At 46.5% G+C, this 2,500-nt stretch overlaps 1 protein-coding gene across 2 annotated transcripts in view; it reads right to left on the reverse strand.

Moving 5' to 3' along the window:
- LOC135092926 (uncharacterized protein ZK1073.1-like) overlaps window positions 1-2,212 on the reverse strand; it is a 46,450-nt gene extending 44,238 nt beyond the window's left edge. For both annotated transcript variants that reach the window (XM_063991727.1, XM_063991726.1), the window contains exon 1: window positions 2,055-2,212. In XM_063991727.1, coding sequence (XP_063847797.1) covers window positions 2,055-2,060 — 6 coding nt within the window. In that variant the 5' untranslated portion in view covers window positions 2,061-2,212. The remainder of the gene's footprint in view (window positions 1-2,054) is intronic.
- Between the last annotated feature and the right edge of the window lie 288 nt (window positions 2,213-2,500).

Below are 2,500 nucleotides of genomic sequence, written 5' to 3' on the forward strand. Positions count from 1 at the left end.
TACTACCACTTCGAGAGAGAGAGAGAGAGAGAGAGAGAGAGAGAGAGAGAGAGAGAGAGAGAGAGAGAGAGAGAATCAGGTGTTGTCAAGCAGGTGTGTGTGTGTGTGTGTGTGTGTGTGTGTGTGTGTGTGTGTGTGTGTGTGTGTGTGTGTGTGTGTGTGTGTGTGTGTGTGTGTGTGTGTGTGTGTGTGTGTGTGTGTGTGTGTAGAACAATGGTGGTGGTGGTAAGGTAACCTGTACACAAGAGAGAGAGAGAGAGAGAGAGAGAGAGAGAGAGAGAGAGAGAGAGAGAGAGAGAGAGAGAGAGAGAGAGAGAGAGAACGCCCGGTCATTGTCGACGCTATCTCTGTCACGTAAGCAGAAAATATACTAACTCTCTCTCTCTCTCTCTCTCTCTCTCTCTCTCTCTCTCTCTCTCTCTCTCTCTCTCTCTCTCTCTCATTAAAAGTAAGATTGGCTCAACTCCACACGAAAGAAGAACTGATTAACATATAAGAGAGGAAAGTCCTTTAATGAGAGAGAGAGAGAGAGAGAGAGAGAGAGAGAGAGAGAGAGAGAGAGAGAGAGAGAGAGAGAGAGAGAGAGAGAGCGATAGTCGACATTAACGAAGTCCTAATAAAGAAATAAAATGAAAAAAAACATGCCAAGATTCCTAAAAAAAATATTATTATTATTATTATTATTATTATTATCATTATTATTACTATTATTATTATTATTATTAGTGTTACTACTGAAAGGAATCTCTAAATATTTCATCATTAAAATGGCTTGCTTTAAAGTCTCTCTCTCTCTCTCTCTCTCTCTCTCTCTCTCTCTCTCTCTCTCTCTCTCTCATATATAATTAATAGTAATATGTAGCTATCAAGTAACTGCGAATAAAGAGCATTGTTCTCTCTCTCTCTCTCTCTCTCTCTCTCTCTCTCTCTCTCTCTCTCTCTCTCTCTCTCTCTCTCTCTCTCTCTGACATTCAAAAATTAGAGCGAGAGACAGCGATAACTTTCTAATATGGGAGAAAAAATAAACCTAATCTCTCTCTCTCTCTCTCTCTCTCTCTCTCTCTCTCTCTCTCTCTCTCTCTCTCTCTCTCTCTCTCTCTCGCAACACCAAGTGAAGCAAGAACTGAAAGAGGAGGAGAAAGAGAGAGAGAGAGAGAGAGAGAGAGAGAGAGAGAGAGAGAGAGAGAGAGAGAGAGAGAGAGAGAGTACTTTCTTTACACCTAGCAACAAAGCCGGCGAACTTTCTTTATTCAGAGAGAGAGAGAGAGAGAGAGAGAGAGAGAGAGAGAGAGAGAGAGAGAGAGAGAGAGAGAGAGAGAGAGAGAGAGAGAGAGAGAGAGAGAACCATATGCCTCCACAAACCCTAAGCCTCTCTACCTAAGCCTGACGTGACAATGTTTAGTCAATATGGAGAGACTGAGAGGAGAGGCGTAACAGGGCATAAGAGACAGGCTGGCGGTTTTCTGTCTCTCCGTTCATCTGTCAGGCTACGAAGGGATAGGGAGACAGATAGGGAGACAGACACACGATAGGGAGACAGAGACACAAAAGAAACGAGCGTAGTGGCCAAAAATGAAAGGCTAAGCTATTTTTTTCAAAGTTTCTGTATCTGGTCTTAAAATTGCGTAGGTTTGTTGCTTATTTTTGACTTGTAGCGCTTCCCTGCTGCAGTCTAGTCGGTAAAAAAGCTTGTATATATCTACTGTGTCTATATATGCTCCAACTACACTAGTATCCACGCTAAATGTGCTCTAGTTTTGTTAATTTCATCTAAAATGTGACGCTTCTCTCTATTCAATGCTCTCTTGTTCCTGTTGGCTTAGAACGCTCTTCTGCCCCACCCACTTTACTCTAAGAAGCTTGTATATCTATTTATGCTCCAACTGCGCTCATCTCCATGCCAGATATGCTCTAGTTTAGTTATAATCGTCTAAAAACTGACGCCAATGCTCTCTTGACGCGCCTGTCGCTTCTATCGGCTTGGGACGCTCCCTTGCCCCACCCACTCCAGCCCCGCAAGCTTTTATCGTTATTCATGCTCCAACTGCTCTCACCTCCATGCTGGATATGCTGCTTTCTAGTCAATATCGTCTGCTCAAAACTGGCGCCTCTGTGTGGGCGATGTTCAGGCACTACGGGCGGCGCGAAGCTCTGGGGAAGAACTGTGACTGCCACAAAGTTGAACGCCTCACTAACGCAGCTCTCCTCTCTCCTAGTATTTACAACTCCCGCTCTCCCCTCCCCCCGCGCCGCCAGCACCTCCTCCCTCTCCCTAGCTCTCTCTCTCTCCCTGCCTCTGCCTCTCACCCCCACGTCCTCTCTCACCCCTCACCCACTCCTCTCAGAGCCCCGACACGTCCCCAGTAGCCCCGCAGAGCCCCGGACCCTCTAAGACCAGTCCCCGGCCCCCGACCACCTCTCCATCGAGCGCTATCACTCCCAACCTCCGCCCGGCGACTCCCTAACGCCCTCTCTCGGGTGTTCTGTCCTCCCACGCCAC

This window comes from Scylla paramamosain, chromosome 41, assembly GCF_035594125.1.
Source record: "Scylla paramamosain isolate STU-SP2022 chromosome 41, ASM3559412v1, whole genome shotgun sequence".
In the NCBI taxonomy this organism is placed as follows: domain Eukaryota; kingdom Metazoa; phylum Arthropoda; class Malacostraca; order Decapoda; family Portunidae; genus Scylla; species Scylla paramamosain.